Genomic DNA, 16,520 nt, shown 5'->3' with positions numbered 1-16,520 from the left:
TTCCACAAGCAGCAGTTGGAGGGTGATTTGGAGACGCTTGCACTTATCACCTACTCCTCTCTGGTGCTGTCCATGCTGGCTCTGCTCCTCAGCGTCCTGGTGCTGTCCTGCCTCCGAGGCCTCAAGTCCAACACCAGGAGCATCCATTGCAATACGGCGGCGGCCATGTTTTTGTCTGAGCTCGTGTTTCTGCTGGGTGTCAATCAGACTGAACAACAGGTTGGTACTTGAGTTTTTCTTTTCTATTCTTTTTAGATCACCTTCCCGTGCAATGCCTTTTTAACCAACACTTGCAGGCACCAAATGTAAAATACGTATGTGGAGACATTTCAGTTTGTGTTTTTTGCATCTGCGTTGTAATACTTGTCAACTTTGGCATCATTCCTATAAGTTGACTTGCCAGATGGTTTGTTTCACAAATCCGGCTGAAAAATAGACTGAAGAAAAAAATGCTGGCAAATGGTGTGTCTGTCACATCCACTAGGGGCCAATCCAAGCATCAAGTAATGTACACAGTGCTAGCATGCATGACAAGTGGCACTTGCTGAAATCACTCGGAAAGTTATTAAATCCATGTATCATTCCTTCTCACCAAACGTCTAGGTTACGTAAAGACCACAAATTAAATATTTCATTTAAATTCAGTCCTGTGACCTGTTTTCCGATTTCACATTTTGACCAGAACCTAAAATTGAATTATGAAAAAAAGCTTTCTTTTTGTGTTAAATTTAGCACGTCAAATAACGAAACAACCATTAAGTTTTTAAGTTTTTGATCAATAGCCTATTAAAAATGAAAACAATGAATGTTACACTGCTTTCATTGGTCCAGTATTTTTATACTATACTTCTTCTATAATGTTTGTATATTCTTGCAAAAACACGATTACAGTATCACTCACAGCCTAAATCCTACAGCTCTAAAACTTTTATAACATACAGTATTATTGTTTTTTCTGTTTGATGGTAAATTCCACATGCTTTCTTAGACCCAGCACCATGTGTGCTGTGCTGTGCTGTGCTGTGCTGTGCCTCCATTTTCCCTTCTGGCTACTTCTCGTGTCATTTTATTAATCTCATCGATGCATTTGTGTGTGGCGAGGTATGTCTTGCTTTCTTACAGAGGAAACGCTGCACATATGTGCTCAGTCAGCATGAAATCTCATTAATTAAAGCACACCCTTACACAGTCGACTGTACATTGTGTATGGTTACCTCCAGCTGAACTACTCTCTCGCTATTAATGTATTTTGTGCATCATGCTTAGCAGAGCATGTTAGTGCTCATAGCCATTTTGCTATATATGCTATTTCTCTCACTTCTACTGTTAAGTTCATCCTGTGTGTGTTTCTAAGTATGTTGATGCACAATTAACCATCTGGGTATATAATCTTGACAACACATACTATTATGTTCTAGGTGTAGTTATTCTTTTTACGTTTAATATGACACTTCGCAGCCAATGTCTCTTATCTTTGAATAGCATCCCTTGCATCTTAATAAACAAACAATACACATTGAGACTGACCACTTCAATTCAGATTGTACATTTAAATGCAAGTTTAGCTTTTGCGTTGTTCAATGTACAGTCTAGTTCAACATAAAAAAAAAGAAGATAATTACATAGGTTTATCCAGAATGTGAGGCCTAATATTTTGGGAATAATTCCTACGTGTTTGTGTCAGAAAAAGACTAGTCTAATTTCCCCCTTTTCTACAAAGCATTACAAAATCAATGAGTTGCAAACGCTGTGGTTTAGTGGAATTGGCCATAAAATGATTGATGCCTCTCGCCTCAATCTAGTGGCGTGTTGCTGGCCACTTTCCAAGACCCATTAAAAAGATTACGCACACCACTGTTCATTGTTCTCTTTACTCTTATCTACTTGTTCTTCACTTAGTGTTTTATTTATTTATTCATTTATTTTTTAACTTTAAGCCATCTGTCTCGACCTTGCTTCGGAGTCACCCTCTTTGCTCCTGTCCATGTTTTCTTGCAGTTCCTGTGCACGGTGGTGGCCATCCTCATGCATTACTTCTTCATGTCCACGTTCGCCTGGATGTTTGTGGAGGGCCTTCACATCTACCGCATGCAGACTGAGCAACGCAACATCAACTTCGGCGCCATGAGGTTCTACTACGCCATCGGCTGGGGCGTGCCAGCCATTATTACCGGTAATGCTTACAGTTCCAGAATTATATAAATATGTTCTTTCATTCTCCTATGAATCAGAAAAGGCACTTGTAGTCTTTGTCTATGTGTTTTTTTTTTACTTGTTTTCTTGCAAAGGCAAAGTTATAATCATTGGTGAGTCATTCTAAAAATACATCATAATGGACAACAAAAAATACTGTTTTCACTAATTATATTTCTTGGATAGCTCACAGCAATTGTCTCCATTCTTTGCATTAACCAAAAAAAAAAATGTAAGTCAGAAAAAAACGGTGCTATCGAATGGTTTTAGTGTGCTGTAACATTGCTCTGCATCCACATGCTGACAGACAAATCGCAAGCTCACACCTGTCAGACATCAGTGTCAATACACTGCCAATATCCTACACGTGCACACAGCTGTCTGTGTAGATAAGGTGTCCTATTGGCATTTGGGAGGAATGTGTTTCCCTGACTTTTTTATCTCAGCAGTAGTAAGATGAAACCCGAAATGGGCACATACTCACAAGGAAGATTTTCTCTATGACACATCCTGCATGGACTGGTATACACATACACACATATATATATATATACACATACAGACATGCAAGATTCAACAAAAACATAATACATCCATTTTGAAAAGTTACCAATTCCTTAATGAATGCAAGGACAATTTTCAGAATGCAGGGATTTAAAAATGTATTAGAAAATTATAAACATGCTTGTGTACTCATTGACAAACTCAAATTTGCAATAAATGGTCCAATTCTGCAGGAGTATATTGCAGTCTAGTATACCATAGGAAATGAATGACTTGAAAATAAACTCTTTATCGAAAGAATGTGTTGTATAGGTGTACTCATTTTATATGTTGAGCACTGTTCTTATACAACACACATCTCCTTGCAGTATGTAAAGTTTCTTCTAGCCATGACCATGAAAAACTCCAACCCAAAAACCAAGCTGCGAGTGCACCAAAAATTAAGTGATGCTAATAAAACAATGGTGTTTTTTGATGATATATATTTCTAAAAAGCTCCGTATGTCTACATCACCATTGTTATTGTATGAGTTTCAATTATCTTCTTACTGTCCTCAGAAAATCAACATGCTGGTGTTAATACCACTTCTGTTCATTAGTTTGCCAGCACTCATCCTCCTCAGAACTAATTGAATTACATTCATTGCATGCATAATTTAATGAAATGTGAAATGATGTGCCCCGCTCATGGGAAAATGATGCATATCAACAAATCAGAAAGACTTCTCCTTATATTTTTTTTAGTGTGGTGGAGTTCACTTCAAACGTAACAGTAATAAACATTATGACATACAGTACGTGAAATGTTTCAGTATATATGCATAGCTGAAGCAATTTATGACTACTAGAAATATGTGCTACTGAATAGGTAATGGGGGGTTGTTATTTCTAAACTCATTAATAGGTGCCGGTTTCTACTTGTGTGTGTCTTTATGGAAGGTCTGGCTGTGGGCTTAGATCCAGAAGGTTATGGGAACCCAGACTTCTGTTGGATCTCCATCTACGACAAGCTCATCTGGAGTTTTGCGGGTCCAATAGCCATTGTCCTACTGGTAACTTTCTTTTCACTTATGTCTTCTTGTTTTCCTGATATATACAGTATATATATATATATATATATGCATATATGTGACTCCATGTGCCTTCCTGTCCCTCTGTCCAGATGAATGGAGGTATTTTCATGATTGTCGCCAAGATGTCTTGTAACACATCTCAGAAGGAGACCAAGAAGCTTCCTGTCATGTGTGTACTATTTCATACACTATCACATTATCATGTATTATATTGTATTTTTTTATTGCATTTTTACATTCTTTTCTTACCAAATTTCTGAGCATGGCACCATAGTTGTGACACTCAGGACCACGCTGTACTTGAACCACATTTATATTCAGTCAGTCTGTAACTCTTAGGGCCCCATCAAATGCACCTATTGCACAAATGTATGTAATATTATTTATATTATTATTTCAATCAATCAATTAATTAAATGAACTTTTTTTGTGTGTGTTTCAGCTCAATCAATATCTATCAAATTAGCTCTTGTATTGCTCCATTACAGCTCCGATTCCTTTCTTGTTGCATTGCATGTAATATCTCAGCCATTTTCCTTTTCCAGTGCAACCATCCGCAACGCCTTCCTGCTGTTGATGGTGGCCACCTCTACCTGGCTGTGTGGTTTAATGGCTGTGAACAACAGCATCGTGGCTTTCTACTATATATTTGATGTCCTCTGTATAGTGCAGGTATGAGCATTTTGCATGATCAGCAAACTGGGATCCCGTGTCAGACCGTTGCTTAGACTGGTTGCGTTTTTAGGGTCTGTCAGTGTTGCTGGTTTTCACCGTGTTCAACTCTGAGGTGAAGGAGGCTTGGAGAGTGGCCTGTTTAGGGAAGAAAAGTCCTGGAGAAGAGCCGCCAAGACCGACATCGAATGCTGTGAGTTACACACACACAGGACTGCATGATGAGAGGTGTGGGTTTAAAGAAAATGTTTCTATACCTAATCTCTCTTGTAAATTATTTCCTGAACAATAAGATGAGCTTCATATTGTGGTTGTAATTTGGTACAAAATTGCACTACATCATATTGGAAGGGTTTCTTAACTCATTCTCTGCCATTGTCAGCTATAGACGTCATAAATTAATTTGAACTATTTCTATTAGTTTAACATTTTTTCCCACTTTTGTTAACAAGAGTATGAAAACCTAGGAAAAAAAATTTGTTTGGACTTTTAGAATAGATATAAAATTTGTGATTAATCGTGAGTTAACTAGTGAAGTCATGCAATTAATTACAATTAAAAAAAATTATCACCTGACACCTCTAATTTTTAATAATATTTTCTTTTTCTTTTTTTAATAAAATAAAATAATTGTAATTATTTTTTTCAAATTTTTAATAATCTTTTTTCTTTTTAAGAAAATATTATTAAAAATTAGGGGCATCAGGCGATTACCATATTTAATTGTAATTAATCGCATGACTTCACTAGTTAACTCATGATTAATCACAAATTTTATATCTATTCTAATACAATAAAAAACATCTAGGTTTTCATACTCTTGTTAAGAAAAGTGGGAACACTTTTAAACTAATAGAAATGGTTAAAATGAATTTTTCAATGGCAGTTAATGAGTTAATATTTTGGTCGAATTACTTAGCTTCATAAGGAAGTCAACATTTTAGAAACACTATTGTGAATGGCAACCACTATAACAATAACTTTTAAATGAATACCAAATGAAGAAAACTGAGCATTATCTTTGTAAAGACAGGGTTTCCAGTACAATTCTTATATTATTATTAGATGATGCAATTATACCAGATGATGCGCCCAATGAGGTTATATACTAATATAATATCTGTGTAGGCTAATCTCATCAGCTGCATTGACTTTACTGTGCTAATTCCCTCCATCAATTCTTCCATCCATCTTCCGTCCTCTCGCTCTCCTTATGCCTCCGGGATTCTGTTTTGACCCAAATAAAATAATATAGGGCCCATCTTGCATTGTAGTGACGATGTAGTTCATCCAACCTTTTAACCTCCATTTCCGCCGCAACTCGCACTGTCACATTTGAAACGACTGTACAGTAGCTCTCACGAGCTATTATTGGATGCACAAAACTGACCGCGTTTGAAGCGCTGCTCTGTCCAACAGTATATGTGCATTATAAATGATCTGCTAGCGCTCTGGCTTATTAAATATGAATGAAAAACATACTGTATAGATAGCTGAGGTCATGTCAAGATTCATCTGTCAAAGCTCTTTTAGTCCCATAGAAGTGATAACTGAAAAGGGATTTGTTAAAATGTAAGTACAAATAGGAGGTAGTTTCATCCTGATTAATGTGGATTCACATCTTACATCTAAATGGCATCCCAATTGTGTTTCAAATTTTGTTGAAAATCTTCTGTTAAATGTTATTTTCTGTTATTGCTACAATACAACTGCTCATAGAGTATTTTCACTTCACGCAGGTGAAGCCTCCTTGGCATGGTATCATGAATTGTAGCCCAGTTTAGTTAACTTGTAAAAGGAACTGAGTTACTTTACTGATTACTTGCTTTAAAAAGTAACTTAGTTACTTAGCTGATTACTTGCTTTTAAAGTTATATTAAAAGTTACTTTTTAATACCACCCTGCTTAACATAAAAATGACACCCACTTTAGCCACTTAATTGGAAAGTGTTTTTTTAACAGTGACATTTAAGAACAACGTTTGTTTTTAATAACAATGAAATAAAGACAGCAACCTTTTAGAGTTATCATAATAAGTTTAATTCAAACAAATAATTTGTCTTTTCCACAATTTCACTTAACAAATTTGCCACTTTTTTAAATAAAGAACAAAATGAAATAAAGACAGTCTTTCTAGACTTTACTTGACAACAATAATTTTTAAAATAATTTCTAGAATAAAAACAGTGTTATTCACTTGACATACAGTATATTAACTATTAATGTTTTAATTGCAAAAGCTTTTTAAATTTAACTTGATACGTTTGTGTGTTTTTGACAGGCACAGAATCCCTATCACAATGCTTCACTGCTTGAGCAGAGTGGGCTGCATCGCATCACCTTGGGAGCATCCACCATTTCCTCTGTCAGCTCCGCCAGGTATAAGAGCACATAAATACATCATGTGGTGTACATACAGAAATACATCCCAAAAAAGATGAGACATCAATCAGTTAGGAGGAACTAGCACTGGTTCCTTGTGCCACTGGATATGGGGCAGTGTTGCTTCAGGGGGTACTGTAACTCCAGCCATTAAAAGCCCGTTGTCTGTTTTGTGGGTCAGTGGGGTAAAGAGAATACACGTCGGATAAAACAGTGTACTGTAGCGAATGTAGAGCAACGCTAATGTTGCCGGGAGTGACTTTTTCTTTGTGGCTCGCTGCTTGTCTCCTCGTTTGTAAATGACATGCTGTATCTGTGCGTATGTCCTCTATTAGTCAGCATGAGTAAACATGCAGTACATGCATCTCTAAGTGTGTTGTCACTCCTCTCCCTGTTTGCCTTTTAGAGAGAATCTTTTAGCACGTCAAACTCTTGAACAAAGCATTGTTCAAACCGGGGCAACAGACCTGGACGTCGCCATGTTCCACAGAGATGGAGGTAAACAACCCGAAAGCGCTTCAATAAGTATAGGTCAGCAAATTCCATTTATCAAGTACAGAAACACACATGCACCAGGTTTGAACATTCGTTTTTGCTACAAAACTGGAAGTTACGATTACTTTGGAAGCTAACCATTTTCTCTCTCCCACCTCCCTAAAAGGTGAGGATTCCGACTCCGATTCCGACCTCTCCATGGAGGAAGAGCGCAGTCTGTCCATCCCATCATCTGAGAGCGAGGACAATGTCCGTCTACGCGGGCGCATCCAGCGACGTTTCAAGCGCTCTAATCACGGCGAGCGCCTGCTCACTGAGCCAACCCATAATGGTACCAAAGGTAGACAATTGTCTAATACGTACAGTAATAATCATTTTCCTGTTACGGTGTGTGTGGGGTGGAGGACCCAAATGCAGGAAACAGGGAGGCGAGGCAGGCTTTCAGGAGATTGGAACAAAAAAGGGATTTTATTTCCCAAAGAACAAACCAAGAGGCAAACAAGGGATGTGGAAAAACTACTGTTAACCAAAAGACCAAAAATCAGAAACAAAGTCACAAAAAAACTCACTAGACTAATCAAGGCAAGGACAGGATGAATGGCAGACTCAGAAACGCAAACAAATGATCCAACAAAGGCCCCGTCCAGACGGAAGCAAAGCCGGCTTCGTTCCTCAAACAAATCTCGTACACATAGAAGCAATTCAAGACTTGCGTGCGTCCAAAATAAGACGCAGAGGACGTTTAACGGCTGTAATGTATATGCCAAGTCTGGAGTGGCGCTGTTGCCACAGGGAGTTAACTGAAAGCATAGAAGAAGAATCAGCGAAGGGGACGGACACGTAAAAAAAACACCAAAAAAAACACTTTATTGCAATCTACAGAACAAACATGGCTTTGCATGTATCAAAACAACATGAAAAAGACAAACACAGGAGAAGTGACAATGGCGGGTGATTCAAGTACAACACCGTTGAACGTGGGAATAGAGAAGCAAAATATTTTGCTGCAAAAGCATAAGCAAGCTAAGGAGGCTGCGCAAAACGACTACGACACGGCTATCCGCCATTGTTGTTGACAGACGAGAATTGGCGCATACGTCATCAATCTGCTGACAATGCGTCGTCATTGAACTTCATATGGTGCCCAGACGGACGCGTACGCGGCACGTTTTGAAATCTTTCCACTCTGGAGCCCGGTTTCAGAAGTGATTGGTTTCAAGCTCCGAAACCGCGCCATCGTGTGGACGAACCGCCTAAACGGTAAGAAATTTGTGAGGATACATTGAAACTGGCTTTCGTGTGGATGGGGCCTAAATAGGAGCAAACTATATTGAGACAATGACACAAGGGGCAGAGGGTGCTGATTGGAAGACAAGGGGACCTGGATGATGAACACAATGACAACAGGGACACATGACAACTAAGACCAAACCAAACCAAATAAAACACAGATCATGACAAAACAACAAACCTAACTAGACCCAAACCATAACATTTCCTTTCTTTTTATTTGTAGCCACTATTTCTTGCAGCTAAAATATAGTATATCTTCTCTGAAAGGAAGATGCCATCATAAAAATCTCAAAAATAGGAATACTGTATCAGAAAAGTCCAGTGAATTCGTAAAACATTAATGATAAAGACAAAACATAATGTATGAGCATGATAGAAACAACCATTCAGAAATAATTGAACCAAAAAAGAAAAGTATTCGTGAATCTGTGTCTTACATTTATTTTTGCATTTGCCAATATACACTTAAAGGACATACAATGGAAATATTTAAAACAAGCTTTCTACAAATGTGAGGAATGAGAAAAGGCCGCAGAAAAAAGAAAAGCACTCATTTATAGAGTAAATCAATGTTAAGCCTAATAAGCCAACTGGGTTCTGTAGACCAGAAGCCGTCAACTGTATAGAAGAGCGCAACATGCAGGACAACATGGATCCAGGAGAATTTCAATCAATTCATCAATGAGAAAGACCACAACATCGTTGACGGACGCAGCTTTTTACTGAAAGGTCAATTCTTTGAAAAGATCTTGACGATTGACATAACATGAAAGCTTCCATTGATTTAGGAAAGACAGTGAATGGATACCATTCGAAGACCACAGAAGGAATATAAATTATGGACAACCACAACTGTGACAAAGAACATAAACATTAAATACTTTTCTTCGTCAATACACAAATTGTGACATTTCATTTTAAAAGCATGTATTTAGGCGGTATATGTTCATCAGTGGAATGGTGTTTTAAGCTTTAATATCATTGTTGGGTTTCCCGTGAGTTGCGTTTTCGAGGTTTGAAAAGTCAAGTAAAAAATAAATACCTTATTGAACATACTGCTGGTTTGTTTAAATCATATGTGCATATACTTGTACATGTTGTGTATATGTCTTTCATTTCTTCTTGCCCTACAATGATTAAGTTTGTATATACCATCTCTTTCACTATGATAAAGTTAAATAGTAAAATGCAACATATGTAAACGTAAATAGAAAAGGATTACATTTGATCCTGAAAGTGCTTTTAAAGTGCTAAATGTTGACTTGACAGAAGGTGTATGATTAGGAACCCTCATTGTGTTTCTGACCATTAAACACTTTTAATTTCCCCTGTTTTACTTCTCTTGGTAATTATGTGAAATCTGTGTTGTTTCGATAATGTAAGCAAATCCTGACTGGTCTTTTGTGGTGTGTGACAGATCTGGACGGCAACGACCTCCTGTCCTATTGGCCCGCGCTGGAGGGATGCGAGAAGCACACCCTGCAAAAGTGGGGCTCCGAGCGCCCACTCGGGGTCGATTACAGCAAGGACGCAGCCAACAACAACCAAGCCGACGCAGCGCTCACCAGCGGGGACGAGAGCGGCCTCACGCAGCCGCACAGGCACCGCAAGGGTGAGTTCGCAGACACCGTTCCGCTCATCAAATGTGTAAGAAGACCCCAGCCCGATGTCAGGCTCATGACACAGCTGCACAAAATAAACAGCCTAGGTAATTATCAATATCATTTTAGACATTTGTTTAAAAAAAAAAAAAAAAAAAGTGTAAAATGCCCAGATTGGCTGGCAACCAGTGAAATAAAGCCACACTCCACTTAGTCACAGTTAGCTATTCACAAATTTACTTAGTTGTGCTTTTTACGGGGCTAGTCGCTGCTAAACTAACTCTAATACAATTAAGTACTGTTAAAATTGACTGTATAGTTAATGTCTTCAAATGTGTATATTAGTGCTGTCAAAGTTAAAGCGTTAACTAATGAATTAATCACAAAATTATCGCATTAATCATGTATTAACACAGATTAATCACACTATTAATTTTGACCGCAGTTGATGCTTTAGTTGACAGTGAATGGTTACGTTAACGGTAGCGCAGATTGTGTTTGAGAAATAAACATGATTAAAATGTTTATGCATGACATTCAATATATTTGTTCATGCCGAACTATTGGGATAATTTTTTTCCATTTTAAATTATAATTAATTAGAAAAAGGGGAGGGTGAACATGTGCAGTGGATAGAATTTTTTGAAGACGTCCTCATAACGTTAAATGTCGAAAAAATTAACTCATAACAAGTGCTCTTTTAATTTGGCGGGGGGAAAAGCTTTTTTAATTAAGCGATTAATAGATATTAATAAAAAAATCTAAGATGTGATTAATCTGATTAAAAAATGTAATTGTTTGACAGCTCTGTTGTACAGTATATACACAATGACTCACACACTGTGTAAGAAACTGTCAAACAGCATGGAAGCCCCTGTCCTTGCACCCGGCCGACGCAGTTTTGCATCATATTTACTTGTGTGACGATGTCACGTGACCGAGACAATTCCTTTCAACACACGATGAGGAAAGCGAATCTCCAATGTTCACCCATTTCCTTTTAAGTTAGAACTTCATTTGGGAGTGCCTCAGGGTGTATTACAAAAACCCAATGCGGTGATTCATGAAATGTTAACATTGCTAAGAAAAAATGTGTTACAAAAGTTTCTTTCCTCTTTTCTATCTTTGCTTCCCTTCTGTTCTCATGGCTCTGCTGCCTCCTGATCTTTTCTACCTTTTGTGTCATGTTTTGATGTAGGTATCCTCAAGAATCGTCTTGGCTGTCCCCCCGCCCTCCAAGGCCTTTCTACAGTGGGCCGGGGTGCCAGTGAGCTCAACTGGTACCGCACCTCGACCCTGGGCCACCGAGGTGTTCCTGCGGCCTCCTACGGCCGCATGTACTCAGCCTCAGCCGGTGCGGGAGGGGGTACGGGCTCCCTCTCGCAGCCAGGTTCCCGCTACTCATCCAGGGAGCATCTGGACTCGCTGGCCCGGAGGCAGCTGTCTCGGGATCCTCTCGGGAGGCAAACCGTCGGGGGCTCGAGGGACCGGCTGGACTCTCGGGGATCCAGGGACAATCTGGACCTCTTACCCAGGAGGAGAGAACTGGGCCAGCAGGGCTTGGGGCTGGATCACCAGCGAGTGTCGTCATCCAGGGAGAACCTGACCTCCTCCAGGGACAGACTGGACAACCATCACTCTGGCACTATCCACGCCTCGCGAGAGGACTTGAGGGGAAATGGGGGCGCTATGGGAGGCGGCATGGAGGGAACCCTGAGCGGGTCCCGATCGCAGTTGAACATGCAAACTCGGCGACAGGCTTCATCCCGGGAGCACCTGGCAGGTGCCCTGATGAGCAGTAAGTCGAGGGAGCAGCTGGAGGCCAACGGAGTGGGAGCGCAGTCCCAACCCTGTCGGGAGTGGCTGCGCTCCCTGCCGCCCCGCCAGCCCGCGCACCCCGACCAGCCTCCGCCGTCCTCCCCGCCTCCGCCCATCTCAGAAGAGCCCCAGCAAGATCACTTCCCCTCAACGGCGCACGCCCGAGGACGCCTGGACTCTGCATGTAGGTACCCCGGTCAGACGGCCGCATCCGGCACGGGTATGAACCCTCTGGGGAGACAACCTTCTAGTGAACACCTGGATATTCTCTCCTCCATCCTTGCATCCTTCAACCCATCTGTCCTCACTCCTCCAAACACTGCCTCCAACTCTGGGCCCAACGGCTCGGCCCACTGCCCCGCCCCTTCCCTGCCGCAGTCTGCCACCTCCCACAGTATATCTGAAGTGTCACCTGATTCGGAGTAAGTGTCCTCTTCGTTTGTCCACATGTCCTTTTATCAAGTAAATGGCATCTTATTATAATTGCACACACATTTTTTTTTTTTTAGTGCACAGTACAAGTTTAGCACAAAGCGCAGTCTACCTGCGCTCATTAGTGGGGTTTTCTTTCTTTTATTATTTTCCTAGACTGGCACGGGTAGAAGTGAGTGCAAGGAATGCAGCCGACTCTAGGACAATCGAAGCGGCTCCCCTTATTTACTTTAAATTGTGCACAGATGCAGGAAATCAGCATGCACACATATTTATAAATATATTTCAAAGGAACTGCGTGAAGTTGTCCACTTGTGCATGATGTAAAGTAGATCGCTGTTTTCAAACTTGAGCTAACCCCCTGACATGAAATCAGCAGAGCTGGTAATTCTATCTCAAGTGAAGGGAGCAAATTGTATCTTGTGCTCTTTTTATTTAAACCTTCAAAAATTGCTATCATACCTTCCAGGATGGTTGTTTTCTGATCTTTTCAAAATATTTATAATGACGTTAAAGTTGCATCAACCGGTGTTGGTACCAGATGTACTTGGGCTGCCAGATCGTCTCGGGGGGCCTGCGCTGGTCGATGATGTCACTTTCATCATGTGCATGGCAGCACAATGGCCGAGTTGTTAGCCTCGAGGTTTGGGATTCGGATCTCACCTCCGGCCTTCCTGTATGGAGTTTGCAATTTTTCCTCGTATTTGCGTGGGTTTTCTCTGGGTTCTCCAGCAACCTCCCATATTCCACACATGTATGTTAAGTTTCTTGAAGACTGTAAATTGTCCATTGGTGTGAATGTGAGTGTGACTGCTCATTTGTTTATGTGCCCTGTGACCTCTCTGTCCTCTCATCCGGGTCACTCTAATGAGGATATGCTGTAAATAAATTGGTGATTATTTGAAATTTAAGTTTAAGCATTATATTCGATTTGTTTATTTTATAGAAAATCTAGTATATCTGTGTGGCTTCAGCATCATTCAGTATTCATTGCTCATTTTTAACTCATTCACTACCATTGACGGCTATTGACGTCAAAAATTCATATTTTTTTTCCACTTTTGTTAACAAGAGTATGAAAACCTAGAAAAAAAAATATTGTACATTTAGAACAGATATAAAATCTATGATTAATCGTGAGTTAACTATTGACGTCATGTGATTAATTACACTTCAAGATTAGCAGCGTCGGCGAAATTAAAATCGTAATTAATTGCATGACTTCGTGAGTTAACTCACGATTAATCACAAATTTTATATCTGTTCTAAATGTACAATAAAAAAAATCTAGGTTTTCATACTCTTGTTAACAAAAGTGGGAAAAAAATGTAAAACTAATAGAAATAGTTCAAATGAATTTTTTACGTCTATAACCGTCAATGGCAGTGAATGAGTTAAGGTAGACTATCTGTTCAAATTGTATGCATGACCTCGTCTCCTCATTTAGAGCTGCATAAGTGCAAAAAAAAAAATTGTATACAATTATTTGCAATTGAAATGAATCTTATCTTGTCTCCATCTCAGAGCCAACAGAAGCGAAGGACAGTCTTGATGACAGCCCCGTTATGCATTCCGAGGATAAGGTGAACCAGCGAGGCATCGCAGGACTAAAATACAACTTTGGACACAAGGTGACATTGTGTGGAAAAATAAGAAGATGCGGACTTTGATGGTCCAGCGGACAAAAACTGTTTACAAAATATCACACTCAGTTCGATGCAGACAGAATCCATCTAAAAGACTGTACATACTAAAACATTTTTATACATTTTGTATCTTTTTCATTGGAGACAAAAATGTCTCTTGTGAGGTTTTCTTTTTTTGTAACGTCTGTGTGAGTGACGTTGGTACGACTGAGATGTATTTAATTCACAGGAAAAAAAAAACTTTTCTCTTCACGTGTGCGTGGTAATTGCAAATGGCATAACATCTGATGACCGCAAAACATAGTTGGAGGGAAACCATCAACATATCGATGGCTGATGTGTAAATAGAGGGCCGTTATTATTATTATTATTATAAGTGAAGAGATTTGAATGGAACGAGATGATTGTAACGAGGAAGACTATGTTGAGGGTGCCACGCGAGGTTTCAGGGTTTGACCATTAAAGCTCCGTCACAAGTTGTCATGAGATTGTGATGTTTTGTGATCCAAGTTCCTCCGTTAAATGAATGTGACCTTGTCGTCTGTCTACCTCCCGTGCCTGGACCGCGTCCGTGTGCGCACGGCATCGTATCCTCAGTAACACCTGCCTGACTCTCTTCAATGTGGTTACATCCACAACCATTTAAAGCGGAAGTCAAGTCAAACATTTCTTTACAATAATATATTCCTTGTGCACCCAAAAGTCTAAACATGGTATTCTGATTAATATTGCATTTGTGGAACGTGATCTACCCCTTTTTATCCATCTAAGCCATTTTGCTTTGTACTGCCACTTGCTTGCCTAACAAATGACCAAACCCAATTGACAGCAAGTGACTAAATGGCCTCTGTAAAATGGGGGAAATGCTCAAATCATATTTCACAAACGCTTGACGTAATAATTGTAATCTGCATTTTATTTTAATATTAATTTAAAATTATCTCATGGTATTTTCAGATGGATAGGTCAAAAATCTGATTGGCGAAAACCAATCAATGTCACAACAAGTCTTTGTGTAACCAATGTTATTAATTTGACAGATTACATTATTTTGAAATTATCCCCCCAAAAAATATTGTGGATTACTGCAATAACAGTTAGGATGTAGTATTGTCATTGTGTGGGAATAAATGTATTTCATTAATAAAGTAATCTAATATAGATTTCACATATAAATAATTTATCTTTGAATTAATAAAAAAAAATGTTTTTAATCCATTTTCAGTGCAAAACAGACCAACATTTGTGGGCCGCCACCAACTTAGTTCATCAACATAACAAAGTACGGTACAAGGGTTTACAACTGAGTTCAGTTTCCGTGGCAGCGACGTAACTCAAAATTGTGCCCAAATCAGAACATAGTCTTTCACTAATGCAGTAATTCAGTTATAATTGAAAATACTTCTATTACATAGATACTATATATAAAACAAAATGAAAATGAATGAACTATTATGTGAACTGAGCGTGCCTTCTCGTGACACGTGACAACATATTCTTACATTATTTGTAAACCATAGCCTCCCCGTTTTCAATTTAAAAAAATTAGCATATCACATCAAAATATTGCATTTCGTCTTTTTTTTGTGGGGGGGGGGGGGGGGCTCCAGAACTGAAATGCAATTTTAGCCGGTTAGCAGGTGAAGGAAGCCAGGGCTCTTCTGAATCTCACAAGAGTGAAAGAACAGTCAGTGTGAACTCTCAAACATTATTCCAACATATTGTTTTCAACACCTGCTGGACGTCTACCCTGAAATCAACTCACTACTAACTGCTACAGTAAATTTGAATGACTATGTTTAGTGTAAACAAGTGTACTTCAGTTTAAGTCGATCAGCTGTTGCCAACAAGTTGAGAGTGATGAAGTCTTTGCTCCAGTTTTGTTTGAAGGCCTCTTTAGTCTCCCCGCCTGGTGAATTCTGCAGTGCGGCTGCACCACTTCGCACAGGGGATGATGTCAGGTGTGTCTTTACGTGCTTTTGAGTTGCAGCTCTCTTTCATCACAACAGCTGCTGCCGTTCTCACTCCTGCTGGAGGAAGCAATAACACTCAGATGTCAACACAAAAGAACCTCTGGAGTGCAAAAGGTACCATGTGTTTGAAAAAAAAAAAAGACGAATTATCATGGGATTATTGTTGAAACAGGAAATTTGCTTTTATTAGGTTGAAGATGTACGGAAGAGGATTAGGGCCAAGGAAGTGTAAAAAAAAATAAGGGTTGGTAGGATTCTCACTTTATTCTCAGCATTCTGACTTTAAAGTCAGAGTTCTGAATTTAAAGTCAGAATGCTGAGAATATAGTCAGAATCCTGCCAACTTTTTTTTTCCCCCTCTTCATTGGCCCTAATCCTCTTCCGTACTTTGATATCTCTGAGAGCACTATTGTGTTCCCTACATATGGGGACAAACAT

The 16,520-nt window shown here is 39.4% G+C and overlaps 1 protein-coding gene across 2 annotated transcripts in view; it reads left to right on the top strand.

Moving 5' to 3' along the window:
- Positions 1–14,595, top strand: part of celsr3 (cadherin, EGF LAG seven-pass G-type receptor 3) — a 76,756-nt gene extending 62,161 nt beyond the window's left edge. For both annotated transcript variants that reach the window (XM_077544089.1, XM_077544096.1), the window contains 12 exons: positions 13–219; positions 1,999–2,173; positions 3,637–3,749; positions 3,860–3,939; positions 4,316–4,442; positions 4,516–4,635; positions 6,724–6,821; positions 7,231–7,322; positions 7,486–7,659; positions 10,030–10,224; positions 11,412–12,453; positions 13,988–14,595. In XM_077544089.1, coding sequence (XP_077400215.1) covers positions 13–219; positions 1,999–2,173; positions 3,637–3,749; positions 3,860–3,939; positions 4,316–4,442; positions 4,516–4,635; positions 6,724–6,821; positions 7,231–7,322; positions 7,486–7,659; positions 10,030–10,224; positions 11,412–12,453; positions 13,988–14,015 — 2,451 coding nt within the window. In that variant the 3' untranslated portion in view covers positions 14,016–14,595. The remainder of the gene's footprint in view (positions 1–12; positions 220–1,998; positions 2,174–3,636; positions 3,750–3,859; positions 3,940–4,315; positions 4,443–4,515; positions 4,636–6,723; positions 6,822–7,230; positions 7,323–7,485; positions 7,660–10,029; positions 10,225–11,411; positions 12,454–13,987) is intronic.
- The last annotated feature ends 1,925 nt before the right edge of the window (positions 14,596–16,520 follow it).

The sequence above is a fragment of the Vanacampus margaritifer genome, chromosome 1 (assembly GCF_051991255.1).
Source record: "Vanacampus margaritifer isolate UIUO_Vmar chromosome 1, RoL_Vmar_1.0, whole genome shotgun sequence".
Lineage (NCBI taxonomy): Eukaryota > Metazoa > Chordata > Actinopteri > Syngnathiformes > Syngnathidae > Vanacampus > Vanacampus margaritifer.
This window is presented reverse-complemented; position numbering and strand designations above follow the sequence as displayed.